General features: G+C 36.0%; 1 protein-coding gene across 2 annotated transcripts in view; it reads left to right on the top strand.

The window, feature by feature from the left end:
* Positions 1-22,787, top strand: part of ARC5 (P-loop containing nucleoside triphosphate hydrolases superfamily protein) — a 246,658-nt gene that overhangs the window by 94,585 nt on the left and 129,286 nt on the right. For both annotated transcript variants that reach the window (XM_089829852.1, XM_089829851.1), the window contains exon 4: positions 245-466. In XM_089829852.1, the coding sequence (XP_089685978.1) occupies positions 245-466 (222 nt within the window). The remainder of the gene's footprint in view (positions 1-244; positions 467-22,787) is intronic.

Raw genomic sequence — 22,787 nt, 5'->3', positions numbered from 1 at the left:
TAATTTTAATGTTGGCATGATTTTTGTTATGGAAGTAAGTTCAAATGCTTACTGCTTTGATGAATAGATCTGTTAGTTTCAAAATCAATTTCAGTTTCAGTTAATGCTAGGAGAGACTAACCCTTTATCACTTGAATAGACATATATGTTGATGTTAGTCATTTAATTTTGTGTAGGATAATTTATGTCTTTTCGGAGCTGTTCATTTTGTGTATCTTGGCTGTGCTGATTGTGCTCTTTCCAGGTTGACCCTGAGATGTCCCGAACCGTGATAGTTTCAACAAAGCTGGATACAAAAATTCCCCAGTTTGGACGGTCTCTGGATGTGGAACTGTTTATGAAGCCACCAGCTCCTGTTCTTGACGGAAATATCTTAGGAGAAACTCCTTTTTTCACATCAGTGCCATCAGGAAGAGTGGGAATGAGTAAGGATGCAGTTTATAGATCTAATGATGAATTCAAAGAAGTAAGTAGTAATAATAAAGACCTAAGACATTTATTTTGTGCTTATTCCTTGTTTTGCAATTTTGAATTTACTTCAAAAAGAATGATTGCTTCATGTCTTCTTTGAATTTTGTTGTCTTTTTCATAACCTTTAACTGATGATATGTGGACTAAGGCACTGGATACATATCACAGATGTATATTGTTTTAAATGCTGCTTCTTCTGATTAAGAATGTAGATGCTTGATTAATGCACAAATGCACATGCATACCCCTGCAGGCCTATTGCAAAGGGTAAGGGCCCCCTGAACAATTACTTACAATCTCGCAACCTCTATATATTTCTATGTATGCATGTATTGATATATACACACATGTATATGAGTACACATACATGCATACTTACATACATACATATACATATGTATATGCTATGTTGCCGATTCTGATTCTGATTCTGATGCTGATGCCGATGTGTGATTTTTTTTTTTTTTGATTTTGGATGCATTTGGATGCATATATATATGTGGGTGTGTGTATCACAAAGACATGCAAGAAATATACAAAAATAAACCATTCCATAGCATGATACTTCACCATTGATAGTTCAACTTCAAACTTCACAAACATAGTGACAAATATACAAATTGAGATAACTGATTAGTAAATTACTCAAGTTCAAGATTCCAATGCAATTTGAATTACAAAATCAAAACTTAGTTCATGATTCAATGTTGATTAATCAAGAGTCAAGACTCAAGATTCACTAGTCAAATTCAATTGTTCAGAATCATAAGGATTCTAAAAATAATTCACATTCTCATCATCTCCTTGTGCTGCAAGACTTGCTAGTTCAATATCATTTGAACCAAACATGGTTCCACTTGTGCTAGATGCACCTGCCATGATGCTATTAACATCATCATCTATGATTGTAGTAAGATCCTGTAACACTGCATCCAAGTTTGCACTTCTAGGGGCCACATCCCAAAGCTCGGTTGACCCCTGTATCCATCCTCCTTACATGACAAAGGACACAAGTTTCTATGTATATAAACCAAGTCCTTAGCTTTCTTTGAGCCCAACCAGTTGGGCTTCACTGGATGGATATAGGAGTATGTGCTCCAATTACATTCAATAATAGAAGAACTTGCACCCTGAATAGTGTTCCTAAAATTAAACATACAAATGGAAAACAAATTAAAGAATGTCAAACACTAGATTGTAGGATACAACTGTTAAAACAAAAACAAACACAATACTTGTGAGAGGATCTTGATTGCAAGAAGTTGTAGATGCTTGAATGGTTAACCATACATGTACCACCATGTGATATCTCCCATGACATTTTGGCCTTTATTGCATATGGAGTAAGTTTTGATCCTGACACAAATAAGCTAAATTCTAGCCTTGCCTTTTTGTGCATTTCATCACCTAGGAAGAGTCTTGCAAATGCATTGTAGCACCCATTAGCAACTTCTTCATCCGCATGTGGTGCAACTATATCCGACATATCAAGTATTTCTTGGCCATAGTACCTTGGAGATAAGCCATATGCGATGAGGTGCAATGGGGTAGTCATCTTCTCCCAATGATGATGAATGATTACTTCCATCTTATTGCATAAGGCTTTACATTCTTTGGAGTCATTCTCATGTGCTTGTATGGAAAGGTTTTCCTTTTCTACCATGGTGTCCATGCCATCGTACACATCCCCAAGCAAGGTGAATTTGTATCAACAAAGCGTAGCATAGTCATGATAGGCTCAGTGAGATCCAATACAAATTGCACACGAGCCCACTACCAGTCATCCAAGACCAAAGCCTTGACCTTTTGGGCTCTCTTTGAATTTGAAGCCTTCCATTAACCCCATTGGCTTGGAATAACCATTTGGCTCAATGCCCCTTGCACCTTGAGGAGTCGTCTCATAACAGCAATATGAGATGCAACTTGGGTCTCAGGAACCTAAGCAAGTTAACAATATGATAATAAATACTAAGCAAAGTTATATACAATTTGATAATTCTCCAAGTTGGAGTTGTTGAAGGTAAAACTAAAAATTATAAGTATTTAGTTGCATTTATTTATTTAATTTGACTAAGTTTTATATTCATATTATTTGAATGTGGATTGTGACATGTGATGGTTTGTCACAAACATTCGTATCTCCTCTCCCTTTTGGTATATTTGCTTCACCCAATCTATTTGGTTGCCCATTTGTTTCTTGACCAAGTTTAGAGAGTGTATGGTGCACGGTGTCCAAAAATATGGTCATACCAACTCTCAACCAAATTACCCGCACCCCTACAATTGTTGGCATTATTTGTAACCACCTAGACTACATTCTCACTACACACCATCTCAGTTGCCTCAGTGAGGATTCTAGAAACGAACTGTGAATCCTTAACTTCTTCACCATCAACCATCCTAAAAAACATTGTCCTCTTGGGGGACATTGCAATCAGAGTAATCAATAGCTGGTTTCGTATCTTTCCATCCATCAGACACAATAGTTATATTGGAAGTTTTTCAAGAAGTTTTAATTGGTTGAAGAGATTTCTCTTAGAAGTCTTTTCTTTTTGCAAAAGAGCAGTACACACCTTTTCATACCTAGGACTAGTGTAATCAGCCGACACTTTAATGATGACTGCGACCATTTCCTTCCAATATGGCGATCTTACCAAGTTGAAAGGAAGACCATTGGCATAAAGGCAACATGCAATTGCTTGATCAACAAGTTCCCTTGGCTCCATTTTATCTGCGTGATCCAACAAAATGCTTTTGCAGGTAATAACTTCTACTTCATCCTCTTCCTCTCCCAGTATAGGTATTTGCAAGAATGGATGTTTGGAGGATAGAACATGATCAATGGACAATTTCATTTTGCTCTTTCCGGATGAAGGTTGATAAAAACATATTCTTGATTTGTTAGCTAAATGATCAAGAACTTCTTGTTCTTTTATAAATCTTGCTAATTGTGTACCGCTCATCCTTTTTCCATCTTTGCTTCCTTTGCACAATCCTATTCCTTTAGCACTAGGGTCCATTAAATGAGCTTTGACTCTAGAATGAGTTTTTGAATGGTTTATTATGAGATACATTACATTTCCAAATGTATGACCCACTTCTTGAAACTTGTGATAATTTTGTGGTATAATGGAGACACTACATCAATTTTGAAGTTATCCCTTTGTTCACCTTGCCTTGTTGTTGAACTTTGACTACCATTAGTGGCCATTCTTGCACAATACAAATTATGAATCTAATAAGAAAATAAAAAAATTAAATTAGATATAAACTATAAACATGAAGCATATGAGTGCAAAAATATTAAAAAAATAGCTAAACTTGTTTCTTTATTTCTTTAAATTTTTTTGGAGAAAAACCTTGCAAGAACTCTTCCAAAACTTGAGAAATTCATCATCATCTAATAAAATTAGTAAAAGATTTCATGATGGGATCAAATGCTTACCTTAGATGCTTAGAAGTCCTACGTAGAAGCTATTTGACACCCCACGAATATCCTATTCAAAAATAATGACTTTGCTTTCAAAATGCCAAAATGGAGACCAAATGAGAGTAGAGTCCAACTGCAAACAAAATGAGAAGAATGAAAAATGAATGGACTCTTTTAGGTCCGTCTTAGGGTTTAGGAACAAAAATGAGCAAAAAGGATAAAAACAATTAAACACATGCAAAAATAGTCACTTGTGACTTTGGGTGTCTAAAAGGCCTTTTGGCCACGGGTGCTCTCCAGATGTGCCCAGATGCTCTCATGATGCTCGTAGGAACCACATCTTGGGACTGTGGGTTCTCTCTAGATGCTCTTCACCACATCCAAAGAGAACCCACAGTCCAGGATGCAACTCCTAGGAGCATGAGTGTAGAACCCAGATGCATTAGCGCATCGACGAGCATTAGAATCAACATCTTGGGAAAATCCCAGTGAATTGATATCTTAGACATCCATACATATATATATTTATGCACACACACACACACACACACACACACACACACACACACACACACACACACACACACATGTTGAATGCATTACGAAAGTAATTGGAAAATATTTTCTTAATATTAACAGAGATCGAGAGGTCTATATATACAAAAGAATAAAATGTTGTTTTCTTAGGAAACGATCGTAAAGAATAGGAACATTCTATTTTAGCTGAAAGAAAGTTAAAAAAGTTGCAACTAACTAAAGCTAACTAAATATTAGAAACATTCTAATATTTACAATAGATAACTATTAGATACTAAACAAAGGTAATAGAAACTATCTAATATCATAATACCCTTCCTTAATGGTTAATCTATCTAGAGTACGAAGCTGTCAAAAAGCATAAAAGACAAATTATGTCTACTCAAAGTGCTCCACACTGTTCGCTGTGGGCTGTGAACTAGATTGCTTAGATAGGGCAGCTAAGCACTTCCGACATTCAACCTTCACGTGCCCAAACTTGTGGCAATAGTTGCATTGAATGTTTTTCTTCTAGGAGCCTTTTGAATTGGGAGCAGAGGATGTCTGTTGAGAAGACTACTGATGGTACTTTAGATAATGCTCCAAAACTGTGCACATGAACATAATGCTCCAAAACAAACCACAAAAGCCATGATTTTTAGGAGAAAATCGAGAAAACCGAACATGATTTTTGGGGTGAAAAATCAATGAAAACTCAACTTGATTTTTGAGGTGAAAAAACAATTAAAGCTTGACATGATTTTTGAGGTGAAAAGTCAATTAAAACCTGATATGATTTTTGAGGTGAAAAATCAATCAAAACCTGACACGATTTTTGAGGTGAAAAATCAGTCAAAACCCAACATAATTTTTGAGGTGAAGAATCAATCAAAACTTGACAATACAAAGCTTTGTTTTTAGGAAAAACGGTAAAATCCAACAGATAACTTATGAGGAAAAAATTACAAACCCTCAAAGGAATTCCATACAACTTTGCTAATTACAAAATATAAATTTTTAAGGGAAAATTTATAGAAACCCATTAAATTTTTTCTTGAGGAAAAAAATTATGGAAACGCACCAGAATTGTTAAGGGAGGCAAAACACGAGACATTGCATGGTAAAGTAGTGCATTCAAACAACATGCAACCCTCAAAAGTAGAGACTCAAAAAATTTGAAGAGTGACCCAGAAGAGAGCTCGAAAAACCCAAGAATAAAATGTTGGTTTCTGGATCGGTTGGCTCAAAAATCGACACACCTAGAAAAATCTAACAACCCAGTTGAGCTCTCAAAAGTACTCACAAAGAATCTTGAATCAAAAAAAAATTCCGAACTCGAAAATTAGGGTTATGAACAAAAACGACCCTACTGCAAAAACAAATCACAAAAAATGGCGGAAATGTGCAAGGGAAAAAGACGGATTTGGACAGAAATGGGTTGTAGAATTAAACCAGAAGTTAGCGGATTCAAATCTCTCAGAACGGAAACTCTAGTTGGATTATAGAGAGAGTTGGAAGCAAATATGCATGTAAATAATATCGATAATAAAAAGTAGATAATTTCAACCAAGAAATTATAATTATTTTCGAAAATTTTCAGAGTATTGTCTCTGATACCATATTACAAAAGTAATTGGACAATATTTGCTTGATATTAACAGAGACCAAGAGGTCTATATATACAAAAGAATAAAATGATGTTTTCTTAGGAAATGATCGTAAAGAATAGAAACATTCTATACTAGCTGAAAGAGAGCTAAAAAAGCTACAACTAACTAAAACTAACTAAATATTAGAAACATTCTAATATTTATAATAGATTACAATAGATAACCATTAGATACTAAACAAAGATAATAGAAACTATCTATTATCGTAATAGAACGTATGCATTTACATATATCTTTCACCATCAAATCTAGCAAGATCATGTTCATCCGACAACATATCCTTATTTGGGCAACTGTGGATGAGAAATGAGAGCCAAAACTCCAATTTATAGAGTTTGGAGGGAAATGAGACATTTTAAATTTGAAGTATTTATTTTTCCTTGAGAAGCTCCCTCGTGTCCAATTGGGGGCCAAAAACGCAATACCTTGATATTTAAACAATAGAATGAATAATACATGTCATTGTATTACTTTAGTGCAAGTATTAAATAATACATTCACCTATGAGACTGGTGACGAAATGATTACTTACTACAAATAGCAGTATTCCCTAAGGACCAAGGAGAACAAAGCTAGAAAAGTCCAGACTCTTATGAAAAGTGACGCCACCAACTGACATGTACATAGTTGATGGAGCAAAGAAACTACAAATAAGCTCAAGCTAATGGGAAACCACAAAGGACTAGGTTCAGGAAAGGGACATTACATAGTTTACTGGCACACTCGCATGGTCATCGATTGTACACACACACACATATATCTGTGTGTGTGCACATTGTATATGCATACATATTGGTACATGTGCATAATTGGAAAACATGCCAAGGCTCCAAAAAATCAGGGAAAACTCATCCATCTTTCAGAAAAAAAACTCGACAAAAACTAGGGAACTAAAAATAAATGCTTAAATTTAGTTAAAAATATATATTTTTGCAAAATTAATGAGAAGATGCATCCAATGAGTCAATAGCTATCAGTTAATTAGAACACAAAAGAAACAAGCTGAGTCTAGATATATTTAAACGTAAAGTGGGTACAAAATATCATTCTTGTGAGGAATGTTGATAGCTGGAAGCAAAATAGTTTCTATAAAACTAAATGTAAGTACATCATTGCAATTACTTCTTCCTCTTCCTAGATCTACTAAAGAATAAGGGAGAGATATAACTAGAGGGTCTAGTCCTAGAAGCCTGTGATGGGTGTAACTGTGCCATCTCACTCACTGTCTCTAGTGATGTGTGTGGCTTTTTGTCTATCCTAGTGTAGCTCCTCTTAGCATTGTTAATGACTCCTCATCGCACTCATCCTCCTCCATAGCCCGTCTCTCCAAATAAATGATGACATCATCATTGTGGCTCATCTCATTGTGACATCCAGCTACTATAAGGATCTATCTTGTATAAATTAATGGACCAACTACTGCATCTTAAGCCTTTATTATGCACAACCAAAGATTATATTGCATAAATACAAGGTCATTGCAGTATTTTGGGTTAACTTGTTTCTCTTCTTTGTGTGGATGACCTTGAATAAGCTCTAGTTGTGCTCACAATGAGATGAACCACAAGGCTGGCATAAGATTCTGAGGGCAATTCTTTTGAGATGGGGGGTATTTCCACCTCGACTTTTGCTGCCAAGCATCTACAAAATAAAATATTGAGAAGTTAGAAAACAAAGAGAAAAGCGAAAATCTATTTTATCAATTACTTTAGACCTCACAATCCAAATGGCAAATGTTTTACCTAGGGTTTGAGTGTGGTGCAGGAGCACCTAGTCATAAATATATTGGAGATGATCCCAAGAAATATTGTAATTATTTAATGTAAGTCCATATGTTTTTATGTGATATTCTATGTAATGGAATCAACTGTAATGCCTAAAGGCAATAAATGTTAAGTTGTCAAGAAAATGCAAAACTATAAAGTTGTAATATTGCAAAAAGTGCAAAAAGGGTTAAAAGAATGTAAAGAGTTGGTTCAAAAGTTTGTTGGGAAGTCGTAAACCATGAACGAGTCTATAAAAACTGATGTATGGTCGAACCAAAGCATAATGGAAGGAAATAGTTACATTTGAAACAACTCTGGAGTGATTCTAAGTTGTTATTTTGGTTGGTTTTTCAGTTTTTGTGTTATTTCAGTTTGTTGAAACAACTTCCAATGACCTTGAATAAGCTCCAATTGTGCACACAATAAGATGAGCCACAAGGCTGGCATGAGATTCTGAGGCCAATTCTTTTGAGATGGGGGGTATTTCCACCTTGACTTTTGCTACCAAGCATCTACAAAATAAAATATTCAGAAGTTAGAAAGAAAAGAGAAAAGCGAAAACCTATTTTGTCAATTACTTTAGACCTTACAATCCAAATGACAAATGTTTTACCTAGGGTTTGATTGTGGTGTAGGAGCACCTAGTCATTAATATATTGGAGATGATCCCAAGAAATATTGTAATTATTTAACGTAAGTCCATATGTTTTTATGTGATATTCCATGTAATGGAATCAATGGTAATTGTAATGACCTTTTCCAATAAGCCACTGGATTGATCAGATACTGGAGACTGACTGCTGAAGATGATATGGTGAAAGTGCAACTCCACTTGAAACTCCAAACCAGCAATTAAGCACAAGTGAAAGGACTGAAATATCCTTCCCATAGCTGCAATAATTCAGGTGATCTTTCACACCCTCAAAATTGCGTACCAATTGAGAGTTTTCGTTCTCAATGGCCAATTGTGACTACTTGTAGAAACCCTAGGCTCCACAACGCACATTAGCAAAAATCAATAATAAATCTCGATGATAGGCAATGAGCCCTCAATGCCTATTTATTCTCTTTTCCTCGATAGGTCGCCTCTTTTTTAAATTATTTCTCTGCTCCTTCTAGCAACCTCTAGAACATTATTTTATTTAATGACTTTATAAGATATATCACATAATTAAATATAAAGTTACCTTGTAATATATTTTTTTATCGATAACTTTATAAATAATTAACTCCTCCAAAACGGGGACATTACAGGTCCACCCCCCTTAAAATTGCTTGGCCTCAAGCAATCTTAATGCTGGATGCTGCAAAATCACTTCTCCCAAGTAACATCTTCAATAGGTAAATCTTTCCACTTAACTAGATACTCTCTAATTACACTCCTGCGAAGCTGCTTCTCTCTACTATCCAAAATGGATTTTGGCACTAAGATCAATTTTCCCTCATCATCCGAGGGAGGTGATACTGCAGAAGGCATCACATTCTGACCCAATGCTTTCTTGAGGCGTGATACATGAAACACATTGTGCACTCTACCATCTGCAGGAAGCTCCAACTCATAAGCCACCTCACCAACTCGCTTGACGATCTTGAATGGTCCATAATAGTGTGGCTTGAGTTTCTCTACACCACTCTTCTTGAGAGTGGACTGCTTATATGGCTGCAACATGAGGTAAACCATATCATTTACCTCAAAGCTACGCTCAATCCTCTTCTTGTCTACATACTGCTTTTGCTGGTTTTGAGCTCTAGCAATGTTGTCTCTGAGAGTAGCAACTATATCCTTACTTTCCTGTAGTAGTTCACCTGCACGGGGTGCCCAACTGTCTCCCAACAACAAATCTAAGAAACTAGGTGCCTCATAACTGTAAAGTGCCATGAAGGGTGTCATTTGTATAGTCATATGGTATGTAGTATTATAACAATACTCACAAAGATATATCCATTGGACCCAAGCTTGCTGTTGATCTGCCACATAATTCCTCAAATACCCTTCCACCCATTTGTTTACAATCTCTGTTTGACCATTAGTCTGTGGGTGATAACTAGTGCTATGTGTAAGCTCAGTACCACACAATCGAAATACCTCCCGCCAAAAGTGACTGATGAAGCGGCTGTCCCTGTCACTCACAATGCTTTGAGGCAAACCATGTAATCTGAAAACCTCCTTGAAGAAGACCTCTGCCACCTGAGTTGCTGAGTATGTAGTAGCGATAGGGAAGAAGTGAGCATATTTTGTCAGCCTATCCACCACCACATAGATACAATCACGCCCCTGGGCCCTGGGTAAGCCCGTAATAAAATCCATAGAGATGCACTCCCATTTCCTGTCAGGAATAGGAAGTGGCTATAGGAGCCTTGCTGGATAAGTGTGCTCTTGTTTGTTTTGCTGGCAAACATGACACTCATGCACATACTGCAAAACATCAGCCTTAAGTCCCTTTTAAGTGAACCGTTCCGGTACTAACTTGTAAGTCTTGAAATACCCAGGATGGCCTGCTATAGGTGAATTATGGAATGCTCTCAAAATCAACTGCTTCACTTTCGATCTTGGGACTAAGTAAATCTTGTTCTTGTAAATGATCAAATCATCTATGATAGTGTATCTGGTGTTGATTGTTGTTCCCTCCACTATAGCAGAGGCTCATGTGTCTTTGGCATATTTTGCTACAATCAAGTGTCGCCAATCCTCTGATATCTGAATCATAGAAGTGAGGTGTGGCCTACGGGATAAAGCATCTGCAACAATATTTTGTGTCCCCTTAACATATGTGATATCAAAATCATATGCCTGTAACTTACTCACCCACTTCTGCTGACGATCATTCAGGTCCCGCTGTCCCAAAAAGTGCCTCAAGCTATTATGATCAGTTTTAATACAAAATTTGCTGCCCACAAGATACTGTTTGAATTTGGCCAAGGCATGCATGATGGCCGACATCTCCTTATCATATATTTTAAATGATCTCTCAAGCCCTCTGAGTTTTCTACTCTCATAAGCTATAGGATGCTTGTCCTGCATGAGTACAGCTCCAACTCCCTCTCCAAAAGCATCACATTGAAGCTCAAATGGCTTCATGAAAATCAGGCAATGCTAATACTGGGCATGTAGTCATTATTTTCTTGAATCGCATAAAACACTCCTGTGCCTCTCGAGTCCACAGAAATGCCCCTTGCTTCAACAAATTTGTCATGGGCGCTGCATGTCGTGAGTAGCCACTGACAAACCTGCGATAGAATATACATAGACCAAGGAACCCTCTTAACTGAGTAAGGTTCTCTGGTGGTGGCCAATCAACAATAGCATGGATCTTTTTAGGATCCATTCGCACTCCTTCCGCACTAATGATGTGTCCAAGATACAACAATTCTGTCATCCCCAAATCACATTTGGACTCCTTGGCATACAAGGACTCCCTCTGTAAAATGCTCAATACTGTCTCCAAGTGCTCTAAATGTTCCTGCCATGTCCTGCTATAGATCAAAATATCATCAAAGAATACCAACACAAATTTCCTCAATTGATGGACCTTGTTCATAGTGGACTGAAAAGTGGCAGGTGCATTAGTCAAACCAAAAGGCATGACTACAAACTCAAAGTGCCCACAATGACACCTGAAAGTAGTTTTCTCAATATCCTGCTCTCGAACTCTAATTTGGTGATAGCCTGATTTCAAATCAATTTTTGTGAAATAACAAGCCCCATACAATTTGTCTATCAACTCATCGATGCGTGGGATGGGATACCTATTCTTTATAGTCCTTTTATTCAACACCCTGTAATCAATACACATTCGTAGAGTACCATCCTTCTTTTTTACCAAAACAACAGAAGATGCAAAAGGTGACTTACTTGGTTTGAAGTGTCCCATTGCTAGCAACTCATTGATGGTCCTCTCGATCTCATCTTTGAGTCGTTTTGGGTGTTGGTATGGTGTGATCATGACTGGCTTAGCGCTTTCCTCCAGCTCGATAATGTGCTCAATGCCTCTGTTTGGTGGCTTGCTTGGTGGAATCTCGCTAAAAACCTTCTCATACTTGATTCTCAATTTCTGAATATCTGGATGATATTCAGTCTTATGCTGCTCTTCCTGGGTAGGCATCAAGGCGCATATTGCCGCCCACTCTATATTATTATGCCTGGCTAATCTCTCCAACCACCTAAATGAGATAGTCTTGACATCACCATTACGGATAGCCTTCAGCACATGAGTCCTGCCCTCCAACACGAATCGTATCTCCATATCCTCCAATCTCAGGGTAACCTTCTTCAAAGAATGTAGCCACTGCATCCCAAGTACTATGTCCATGTCACCCATGTTGACCACATGATAGTCTGCCTTAAACTCATAGTTGTTCAGGCGCAAAGGTAGATCTTGCACCATCCTGTCACAACGAAGAGTATATCCATCGGCTACCTTGACTCTCAGTCCCTCGAACTCCTCAGTAATGAGTCCACGCCTCTCCACAAATCATGCATCAATGAAATTATGCGTGGCACCTGTATTCAATAGAGTAATAACCTTTTGTCCTGCCGAGACTCCCCAAAATTTGAAAGATCCCTCTCTTTGAATACTAGATAGACGTGCCTCCTGTAAATGTAGCTCTGGAGCCTCTTTTTTCTCAGCACTATCTACCTCTTGTTCACCCTCTGCTTCATCAGGATCCTCATCATGGTGCTCTAAGATGTCTGAATCTGAACCTTCGTAATAAGCCCACATCACCCGGTTAGCCTTCCCCTTAGGCCTCATAGGACAATCATGACCAAACTCATAGGGACCTTTGCAAAAGAAGCATAGCTTCTTCCTACGCAAGTCATTTAGTGTTTCCTTATCCCAAGGTGCAGCTCGCTTGCCTTTTGAGTCACTAACCTTCTCTTTACCCTTGCTGAATTCTCCTTTGTTATCTCTAAATGATGAAGAACCCTTTGAACTAAACCGGTTTGCTGGAGTTACAAGTTCCATACTGCGGGCTTTCTTCATGGCTTCCTGTAATGTAGGAGGATCAAAGGCCTTTACCCACCCCTTGAGTGGTTCAGTTAATCCCTCTGTGAATAAAATGACTAGCCTCCTTTATGAAATGTCAGGCACCATCACTGCAAGCTTCTAGAAGTCATTGATAAATTGTTCTAAGCCTCCTGACTGTCTCAACTGGGCTAACTCCCGGAAATAAACTTCAGGATTTTTTTTATCAAACCTTTCTATCAATCTATCCACAAACTCTTGATAAGTGGTTACCTGATTGTGTTGCAATGTGATCATGCCATGTGTCCACCAATCATGTGCTGCCCCATCTAAGTGTAAAGTGGCATACTTGAGTGCTTCAAATTCTGTCATAGTCTTCTGAGATAGGAAAGTATCCACCTTATGAATCCAAGCACGAGCAGTCATTTTTCTACTGCCATCAAATGTGGGTAATACCAACTTGTTGGTGACCTGTTGCAACTCACTGTGTTTATCTATTTGCTTCTGCCTGACAGCTCTGTAGTTTAGGTACCTGTGAAATGTCCATCCATCCTATACATATTCTGGTATTGAATCCTACTCATTCTTCGCTTGTCGGAGTTCATCTACAATATCTGTAACCATAGCATCAGGTGTGCGTGCTGGAGTTTCTTCTCTGAATGTAGGACGTGTGGGTTTGTCAGCTATTTCAGACCGTGTCCTATGTTGTGATCCTGCTATGCTTCTATCATCCGGGTCATTATTATGATTATTTCTCCTATTTTCCCCAATCAAATGTTGCATCATAACTATCATTGCCTGTGTACTTGCCTCTATTGACTGTAGAAGCCTCTCCTGATGTTGTAAAGTCTCATCATCTCGCACGCTTCTGGATGGGCTTTGAGAACGTCTCTCAGCCATATTCTTAGTTATGCTGGTTCCCTGTGTAAATTGGTTGGATAAAGCCTATCAGGCTAGCAAGAAACCTGCTCTGATACCACTGTAATGACCCTTTCCAATAGGCTGCTGGATTGATAAGATACTGGAGACTGACTGCTAAAGATGATATGGTGAAAGTGCAACTCCACTTGAAACTCCAAACTAGCAATTAAGCACAAGTGAAAGGACTGAAATATCCTTCCCACAGCTGCAATAATTCAGGTGATCTTTCACACCCTCAAAATTGTGTACCAATTGAGAGTTTTCGTTCTCAATGGCCAATTGTGACTACTTGCGGAAACCCTAGGCTCCACAACGCACATTAACAAAAATCAATAATAAATCTCGATGATAGTCAATGAGCCCTCAATGCCTATTTATTCTTTTTTCCTTGATAGGTCGGCCTCTTTTTTAAATTATTTCTCTGCTCCTTCCAGCAACCTCTAGAACATTATTTTATTTAATGACTTTATAAGATATATCACTTAATTAAATATAAAATTACTTTGTAATATATTTTTTTATTGATAACTTTTTAAATAATTAACTCCTCCAAAACGGGGACATTACAGTAATGCCTAAAGGCAATAAATGTAAAGTTGTGAAGAAAGTGCAAAACTATAAAGTTGTAATATTGCAAAAAGTGCAAAAAGGGTTAAAAGAATGTAAGGAGTTGGTTCAAAAGTTGGTTGGGAAGTCATAAACAACCAATGAGTCTATAAAAACTGATGTATGGTCGAACCAAAGCATAATGGAAGGAAATAGTTACAATTGAAACAACTTTGGAGTGATTCTACGTTGTTATTTTGATTGGTGTTTTAGATTTTGTATTGTTTCGAGGGCTTGTACGACCATGTACGGCATGAAAACCATGTATAATCTATATATTTGGATAGCAAGATGAATAATCTTTCTTTTCTTTCCGGTTTGGATTAATTTCGTTTGGTTTTGAAGAAATTATGCATATTTTAGTGAAAGTGGCTATTTACAGATTTTGGATTCCTTGACAACAGTAATGTTGTGGCACTTGGTATTGACACATATGGAATAGTTACGACCTCTAAATGGATTCATTGGAAGAAATATGAATCTAATTTCATTTCCTTTTGGTTTGAATCGTTTTCAATCATATTTATGGAAGTAATGGATGTTTTAGTAGAAACTGGTTTTTTAATATCTTCAATGGAGTTGCAGGCATAAATTTCCATGCATGTAATAATTTATGGATTGGAAGAATAAATGAATTATAGAGTTAGAAACTAGACTCAAGAATACATAATATGAAATTGGTTTGGGATCATTTGGTTTTGTATTGTGAAAGATATTGGATGCCGTAGGTAGGGGTACAGGTTTTGTTTGTGGTTTATGACAGAGAAAATGGGTCTTGGTAGAGAGATCATAACTTGTAATTTGTTTATTGTATTGGGCTCAAATTTGGATATGTTTAATGAAGACTAGTTCTAGAGAATTCCTCCAAAGGGTTCGGAAATTAAATGTCAGAAACAAAAGTTTTGTATGATATTCTACGGAATAAAAACCAGACAATGTAAATGGTGAAGTACTGGTAAACTTGTGTTGAAAGGTGTTATGTTTTGGCTCATGAGATGCCTCTAAGAATGGAATTTATTTCATGGATTTTGAAGGGATCAACATGTATCCCATTGATTGGTTATTATATGATGCTATGCTTCAGATTGGTATTAGAGCTCAAAAGACTCTAAGCGTGTAGATAGAAGACAATCTACACTAGGGAGTGTTGGGTATTTTAATTTTTGTTGTGAAGTTACTTGGTTGTAGGTGTAGGTCACTTGTTGTAGATAGGTGGACATGGAGGTCTACAAAAAGGGCCATAAGAGATGGTCCATTGGGTGTCGCCAAGAGACTGGGCAAAGAGGCAAGAGAGGACTCGTAGGTGAGGGACAAAAGTTGGTGTTTGTAGCAGCATGGAGGAGTGGACTTCGGATGAGAGATGCATCTTGGAGGCAACCAACATAAAGTCCATAGATGGGAGTCATAGAGTAAATGATAAAGAGGAAGCAACAAAGGCATCAATCAAGTGATGAAGAGAAAGAGGCAGTAGATTTGTTTATAGATTCTCAACAGAGCATTTCCATAGGACATGAAATTTTTTCAAGCTTGGGAGTATGGTGCAGGAGCACCTAGTCATAAATATATTAGAGATGATCCCAAGAAATATTGTAATTATTTAATGTAAGTCCATATGTTTTAATCTAATATTCCATGTTATGGAATCAATGGTATTTCCTAAAGGCAATAAATGTAAAGTTGTCAAGAAAGTGTAAAACTATAAAGTTGTAATATTGCAAAAAGTGCAAAAAGGGTTAAAAGAATGCAAGGAGTTAGTTCAAAAGTTGGTTGGGAAGTTGTAAACCACCAATTAGTCTATAAAAACAGATGTATGGTCAAACCAAAGTATAATGGAAGGAAATAGTTACATTTGAAACAAATTTGGAGTGTATCTAAGTTGTTATTTTGATTGGTTTTTCAAGTTTTGTGTTGTTTCTAGGGCTTGTATGGCCATGTACAGCCTGGAAACCATGTATAATTTGTATATTTGGATAGTAGGATGAATAATCTTCCTTCTCTTTCTGGTTTGGATTAATTTCATTCGTCTTTGAAGAAGTTATGCATATTTTAGTAAAAGTGGCTATTTGCAGATTTTGGATTCCTTGATAGCAGTCATGGTGCAGTACTTGGTACTGTCACATATGGAAGAGTTACAACCTCTAAATGGATTCATTGGAAAGATATGTGAATCTATTTTCGTTTCCTTTTCGTTTGAGTCATTTTCAATCATATTTATGGAATTTATGGATGTTTTAGTGGAATTTGATTTTTTAATATCTTCAATGGAGTTGCAGGCATAGATTTGCATACATGTAATGATTTATGGATTGGAAGAATAAATGTATTATAGATTTGAAAATTAGACTCAAGAATACTTAATTTAAAATTGGTTTGGGATCATTTGGTTTTGTATTGTGAAAGATATTGGATGCCCTAGGCTGGGTTAGAAGTTTTGTTTGTGGTTTATGAAAGAGAAAATGGGTCTTGGTAGAGAGACCATAACTTGTAATTTGTTTATTGTATTGGGCTCAGATTTGGATATGTTTGATAAAGACTAATTCTAGAGAATTCTTCCAAAGGGTTTGGAAATTAAATGTCAGAAACAAAAGTTATGTATGATATTCTACGAAATAGAAATCCGACAATGTAAATGGTGAAGTATTGGTAAACTTGTGTAAAAAGGTGTTATGTTTTCCCTCATGAGATGCCTCAAATAATGGAATTCATTTCATGGATTTTGAAGGGATCAACATATATCCCATTGATTGGTTAATTTTTACGATGCTATGCATCAGAGTGCCTCTAGCTCTCTTTTCTAGCTTTGATGAGAATAATTTACATGTTGCTTCTACACTGTTTGGCCACAATGAGGTTTCTGTTCACAACATCAGGTATCATTATCTGAATGCATATAGAGAAGTGCTATGATGTCTCCATTAGGATCTAAATGAGAATCATTGAACTTGAACATGGGTTGAGGAAATACCTTGCTGTATGAATGGGTTAGTGGAGCTGATTGTTCCACCTCCTACCAATAATTTTTTATATGGGATAAAATTTGATTCTATCCTCGTAGTAGTTTCTTATAGACTCCTTGGCCCTATCCATGGCCTCATAAAGATGTGCCATTGGGGTTTGATCCCCATCTACCAAGTGTAGAATTCTCACCAGGGGCTTGAACACATACAATTTAAAAATACAAACCATTACAAGATTTATTAATGACGTTATGTCATGTCCCCATTTTGGAGGCAATTTGATTTAATTAATTTAATTAATTAGGTTATCCAAAATAATGAATATTTTATGAGGATGACTAATTAATTATTTTAATTAAATAAATAAGTGGTATTAAGTTAATTATTTATAAAGTTATCAAATAAATAGATATTAAAAGGTAATTTTATATTTAATTAATTTAACAAAGTGACTTGAATTATAAAATATTTTATAAAGTCACTTAATAGATAAAATAAAATAATGTTCTAGAAGCTTCTGGAGAAAGTGGAGGAAAAAGAATAAATAGGCACCTCGGGCTTCATTCTAATCATCCAGATTTGTTGTTGTTGATGTTGATGTTTGTTGATGTGCATTGTGGAGCCTAGGGTTTCTGCAATAGTCACAACTGGCCATTGAGAACGAAAACTCTCAATTGGTACGCAATTTTGAGGGTGTGAAATATCACTTGAATTATTGCAGCTGGGAGGAAGATACTTCAGTCTTCTATTTGTGCTACATTGAGAAAAAATATTTGTGGCCATTGAGAACGAAAACTCTCAATTGGTACGCGATTTTGAGGGTGTGAAATATCACTTGAATTATTGCAGCTGGGAGAAAGATACTTCAGTCTTCTATTTGTGCTACATTGAGAAAAAATATTTGAGTACAAAAAGCAGTTCGAAAAAGCAAGCCGAAAAAGCAGTTCGAAAAAGTAGGCTGAAAAAACAGTTTGAAAAAGCAAGCCGAAAAAGCAGTTTGAAAAAAGCAGGCTGAAAAAGCAGTCCGAAAAAAAGCAGGCCGAAAAAGCAAAACCGAAAAAGCAGGCCCAAAAAGCAGGTCCGGAAAAGCAATCCAAAAAAAAGAGCAATTCGAAAAAGCAAAGAAAATTATTACAGCCATCTACAATCAAGGGGCGGTAGCTAGAGAGGCATGACTTGGGCACTTGAGGAGGTTATTTTCTGTTCAGTGGTATTGCAATACATCTATTCTCTAAAGCGACTTCATATGCCAGGTCTGATGTGTTTTTTCATAGTTGCTTTTCACTATAGAGTGCTGTTGTAATTGTCATTTCGTATCAGACCTATCATTCATTAATAGATACATCATTCATTTTTACATTCTTCACAATGGTATCAGCAATCCATGGCTTTAGTTGTATTTAATCATGCATGTGATTAGCGTACTGCTGTAGGGGAGTATTGAAGTTAGATATTTAGTGTTGCATTAGTTTTCATTGGCAGCTGTAGGTGCATATTACTTTACCAGCAATCATCATATTTTGATATCTTTGTAAATGCCAAGAGTCTTGGCTAACTTAGTACGAATATTGTATTGGATACTCATTCTCAATAAGGGAGATACAATTGCTGGTCATTAATAGTTGTCTTTGAGCGTTAATATATCATTTTTTATCAGCCAGTTAGCTTGCATACCAACTGTTTGTTAAAATACCAGTTGGCTGTAGGTGATCATTTTCATGATTAGAACTCATATATGCATTCACTATTGCCAAACTTAGTTGCATATTTATGTTAGGTCATTGTTTAGACAAATTTGGAGTCTTTTGTAAGCATTCTCTTTGAGGCAAATCCAAACAAGAATCACTGCAGCAATCTGAAAAGTTATATCAGTCAAAGGACCCTTGCTTGCAAAGTGTTTGACGAAATGTCAGACAACTGAAGTATAAAGATTTTTGGTGTTGGAAGAAGTTATAACCTGTTGGGGACCATTACACGTTAGTAAGTTACAAATTAATAATGAGAGGTTTGAATCAAGAATAATTAAAAATTCAAATTTTGAAGTTACCTCGCAATCATTGTAACCTTTGTACAAAAAGGTTGTCAAAGACTATGGTCATGACAATTTCTCCTTCAACCTTCTTTGAATATGGTGAGACTAGCCATTGTTCGCTCAAAAACATTTGTTTCAAACAAGTTAATGCACCGAGAATGCTTTTCAACATCAAGAAATTCGTTATAAACCTTGTGACACTAGATTTACAAAATCTTTCTCATGAGTGTGCTCTCTCATCAAATGTAGCACCCATGGGTAATTGTGAATATATTTTGTGATCCACCTTGCATCTTCCACAATTGAAGTCACCCAATCGAGTTTTCTTGTGTCCTCCAAAAGAAGGTCAAGGACATGTGTTGCATAAGGTGTCCAAAAAAGAGTGGGGTACCTTTCTTGAAAGATTCTACTTGTTGCCACATATGCTATTGCATTATGTTAAATTCCGTAACTTTGATCAACATATTGATCTGATTGTGTAGATCGCATAGACCTTAGCATTCTCTTGATGCCTTATGGAAGCCTAGATTTATATTGCTCCTTTAGTTGGCATGATCAATGTCTCCCTTAGGTTTTAATTGTTTGAGTGTTAAACCTTAACTAATCCTAGTTAATACTGTTTACATGTTATTACATCCTTTAGGCTTCGATTATGAGAAGGAGTTTATGGGCCGTCCTAGATATAGGGTCATGTCCCTTCAAGGGACATGCTGTAACATCTCGATTTCTCGGGTCTAATTTATCATTCAACTTACTCAAGGAATACAGTTACTTATTCGTTTCATAGGAAGGCAGTTACAACATTCATGTTCATGTGAATAAGATTTACTGTTAAAATCAGTTAGACAAAATTTCTTAACTAAAAACTTGAAATACCATTAAATGAAATAACTACAGAAATTGAAAATACATACCTCGGAAATACTGAATTCGAAATCAACTAGGGATGATTTTGCAACCACCTGGGTTAGTTCACATATACTTTATAACAATTCCAAATGACGACTATCATCTAAAAACCACTATCTCAAAATCAAATGATGATTACAATTAAATACAACTATAATTAAAATTTAGGGCATCACAAACCGCTGTATCAATTAGGGCATCAATTACCACTGATTCATTTAGGGCTTCTGAAATCACTTACCACTTAGGGCTTCTGCAACCACGTATTCATTTAGGGCTTCCAATACCACTATATCATTTAAGGTTCCAGCTGTCATACAATCAATTAGGGGTTCAGATTTCTCTTCCTTCTAATTACTTATCTGTGACAGTAACTCAAGATTAGAAATATACTTATATTCGATATTCTTATAAGTGAAAAAATAATTTATGAATCTATCCCTTACATGATGATAACAATGAAATAACTCAATTTAATCTTACCTCTTCATAAATAAAAGTGATATTACCTGTTCCCGATAAACAAATGAATGCATAGCTTATCTCTGTCTGATGCATGTCCGACATCTTGAGAAAGGTGAAACATTGTCAGGGGCTTAACCACCCAACCTCGGACCACAACATATCCCCATACGATCTCTAACGAAAAAGGCCCTCCCTACTCGGAATTGACAGGGAACATCTTTCCATCCACTGGGCTTCTTGATAATTTTAACTCACCACACGACTTGGTAGCAGGAGATCACAGTAACAGGAATTTGCATGAGCTATTATTTAATTTTAAATGATAAATAATGAAGTATCTTTTCTGGTACGGATTTGATTATTACAGAATTCCACTTAAGGATCTCAACAATTTTGACAACATTTTTCATGAGTGAAACATACATGAGCTAATGTTATTATTTATCACATTTTAATATTTTATCTTATTCTGATGACAATCTTGATTTCTGCACCTCCTCACCTTTCCCAGGCCATCAACTGGTGACTCCCTGATGCTGACATAATAATTTACTGTGGTCTCATAAAGACTTGCCTCATTTTTCTTACTATGGTCGATTGGTATTCTTTTTGTATGTTTGTTGAAAAACTCTGACTTGTTAACTTATCTCTGCTTTAAACATGATCTCAAATTGTAAGATATATGCTATCCAAGAAGATGGTCTTTTAAGATAAAAGAAATTTAAGAGAAATTGTCTATTCGGGTATCATGTAGTTACTAATTTGAATAGAAAATATGACAAATGAATCAATTGATCTTCAACAGGATTTATATATAGAATAAATTGAGAGAAATAACTGTGGACGGCTTCATCTGGGACTTAAATCATAACAAGAAATAAAGAACAAATTGGATTTATGTTGGGCTCTTTGAACAATTCGATGATACAAAAACATTGGCTATATGGTCGGCTTACAGGGATGATTTCATATTATTATCATTGTGAAAAGGAAGAGAAAGCGTTTTTCATAAAATACAGAAGATATCTCATATGACCTAGCCCTATGATAAAGGAACTCGAAATTCTGGAATGACTACAGTCAGCTTTATATATTACATCCATTACAAAATAAATTAAAAGGCTGAAAGAAAAACACATGGCTTCATACCTTCAATATCAATGAAAATCATATGCCAAACCTGCATAGGTTTAAACGTGACTTAATGCAATATGAAATGGGCGGATACTTGGAGTGAAAACATCTTCCTTGCTTTGGTTTCCACCTCTGAGAACCTAGGTAAATGGTTTGGGCGTGAACTGTCAACAAGAAGGAATTAAAACTGAGTTCTGCTAATACAACACAGTTCAAAAGAATTTCGAACTTGAGGAATATCAATTCAACCAAAATGTAAAAGAAGCCGTAAAACAAAATGTGAATTCCTTGAGATACGACAAGGTTTGCATATAAAATGTTGAGCCGACCATATGGCTACCCAATAGTTACAAAGATCACTCAAATTTTTAATCAATTCGGCTAAGGCAAGAAAGAAAAGAAGATACAAGGTTTTAAAAAGAGTTGTTTTTAATTATTAAAAACTAATAAGCAACATCACTTATTACATAAATAATAAGAGCCTGACTCTATGGCTTCCATCAGTTACAAGAAAATCCCAACAAAAATCAAGATGACCATTCATAAAATCCAAATATTAAATTGACTAAAAGAAAAGAATAAGGATTTGGAAAGAATAAAATTCGAAGATCATAATAATACAATTATTATAATCTGAACATTATTATAAAGTACGACCATTATATTAATGGTGCCAAATCAAGGTTATAGTTAGATGAACATTTATAAACAATTATAAAAAAATACTACGACAAAAGATAATTTAAAAATCCTTTAAGATACGATTTACAAATAATTTAATTATTTTAAATAAATAAATTATTAATAACTCAATTATTTTGATTAAATATTTATTAAAATAACTCGTGCGATTCCACAGATGTATTCAGTTCCAAGTCGCTAGGTCCTCTACCTGTCTGCCCAGTGATGGTGATGCCCTGCTTAATTCTTTTCTGACAATGCTTCC

The sequence above is a fragment of the Cupressus sempervirens genome, chromosome 5, assembly GCF_028749045.1.
Source record: "Cupressus sempervirens isolate cs-2001-9-10 chromosome 5, ASM2874904v1, whole genome shotgun sequence".
NCBI lineage: Eukaryota > Viridiplantae > Streptophyta > Pinopsida > Cupressales > Cupressaceae > Cupressus > Cupressus sempervirens.
Note: the sequence above shows the minus strand (reverse complement) of the source record. Positions and strands in the feature narration are given on the sequence as shown.